The sequence below is a fragment of the Octopus bimaculoides genome, chromosome 1 (genome assembly GCF_001194135.2).
Source record: "Octopus bimaculoides isolate UCB-OBI-ISO-001 chromosome 1, ASM119413v2, whole genome shotgun sequence".
Classification (NCBI taxonomy): Eukaryota; Metazoa; Mollusca; class Cephalopoda; order Octopoda; family Octopodidae; genus Octopus; species Octopus bimaculoides.
The window spans coordinates 156350954-156353096 of record NC_068981.1 but is presented as its reverse complement, the minus strand read 5'-3'; the positions used below and the strand labels follow the sequence as shown (position 1 = coordinate 156353096).

General features: G+C 32.7%; 1 protein-coding gene across 1 annotated transcript in view; it reads left to right on the top strand.

The window, feature by feature from the left end:
• Positions 1–269: 269 nt before the first annotated feature.
• LOC106868448 (kielin/chordin-like protein) overlaps positions 270–2143 on the top strand; it is a 10974-nt gene continuing 9100 nt past the window's right edge. Inside the window, exon 1 of the mRNA XM_014913725.2 lies at positions 270–440. Within this exon, the coding sequence (XP_014769211.1) occupies positions 383–440 (58 nt within the window). The 5' untranslated portion in view covers positions 270–382. The remainder of the gene's footprint in view (positions 441–2143) is intronic.

Sequence of the window (2143 nt, the reverse complement as noted above, 5' to 3'; positions counted from 1 at the left end):
AACACTGAATGTTTAGGAAGTCTGTATTAAATCCAGATATTACGGATGTATCATTCTTGTATAACAAGTTTTTAATGCGTGAGAATGAAGAACAATGATACTTTCATTTCATAGAAAGTTTTGTTTATTTCCTCATGTTTTCTGATATTATATTCTGAAAACAAAGAAATATTTGTGAAAAAAATCCAAAAGAGGTTGGACCTTCTATAAAAAGTTTTGCAAAATATTGCATAATAATTAATTATTCAAATTACCTCTGTTATATATATACTGTTCTAGTCGTGATCTTTTCATTAATATAACTGATGTGCCAGTATTCAACTGCTGTGCCAGTTTTCAATCACTGCAATATACAAGAGGATATTACATCAAAGAAATCATCATGAATGCTTATATTTTCGTTCTGGCTTTTGCTCTCACACAGATCAACACTATTTCAGGTATGCCTTATGGATGCTACTTTTTCTCTTGACATAACTAGATGGTATTTTTTAACTGATATAGAATTATTTCATTCTTACCTAACATTTTCAATTTAACATGTGGAAAAATAATAAGAGGCCAAAAAAATGATATGGTCAGCTAAAAATAATATTGATTTTATGGTGTCTATAGGCAAAATTAAACAATATCTTAGGTAGATGCTATTGTTTCATTAATTATGTATTAGCGAAATTTGCTCATTAGAAAAGACACAATAAATGAAACATTTTAGATTTACAATAATAATAATTATAATTATATTAATAATATGTTAACTCAAATTTTAAAACAAACTTATAATTTTCTTATGTTTTCTTAAACATTTTTTTAGAAGAATACTTTGTGCAAAACCAAATATATGGCACCCTAGTCATAACACTAACTTGAACTTCTAACTTGTTGTCTCTTCTACCAATTGTCAACTAGAACCTACATAATACTATCTATAAAACTTAAATAATATCTATCATAATATCATGCAAAATATATGTATTATATATGATATCATATAATATTACACACACACATTCATACATATATACATATACACATACATCATCATCATCATTTACCATCCATTTTCCATGCTGGCATGGGTTAGATGGTTTGACTGGGATTGGTAAGCTGGAAAGCTGTACCAGGCTCCAGTCTGATTTGGTTTGGTTTCTATGGCTTTATGTCCTTCCTAACACCAACCACTCCAAGAGTGTAGTGGGTGTCTTTTACATGTTACTGGCACTAGCCATGACTATGATTTAACTTGGCTTGATGTATCTTCTCGAGCACAGCAAATCCCCAAAGTCTCAATCACTTGTCATCACCTCCATGGCATTCAACACACACACACACATACACACGCGCATATAATATGGCCTATTATATACATATATATATTTATATATGCAATTTCTTTGGGTGCAGATCCATGGCCTCTCATGACCGACGGATGCCTACTACTACTACTATTCTATATATATATATATATATATATATATATATATATATATAATAAGCCATATTAGATGTTATATTTTGGAGGCCTCTATAGTTTAATGGAGAAAGGATAACATTCAGTGTATTGATGTTATTGGTACACACATTCAACATGAAACTATTGTTGGCCAGAGATTCCTGTTTCAGTATTATGAGATGCATCTTAGTTGTGGCTACACGAAGGAGATAACAGTATCTAACTATCTATTTATGTATGTATGTATGACCATTTTATGTGCACAGTCTGTGACAGACCATGCCTGTCTTTTGCTGGGCTGAAATCTCATCTGCAGACCCATGGAAAATGAACCTCCACCAACTATTCTGCCTAGATGTCTGTGCACACCTTTGAATGCAGTGAATGCCAGATGGTTTGCAAATCCAACGGAGGCCTCAAAAGACATTTTAAAATCCATAAAGATCAGAACTTATCTGCAGCTCTTGGTGGTCCAAATTGGATGTGCAATCTGTGTGGGTGTCTTTTTAGAACATTGTCTAGTTTAAAAAGCCACATCAGATGCCATGATGGTGCTAAGGTGTAGGTACAGGAGGTGGTCAAACTCTGCATAAGGAGTAGACAAGCACCATGTATGTATGTATCTATCTATCTATATAAAATATATGCACACACACACACACACACACACACACACACACACACACACAC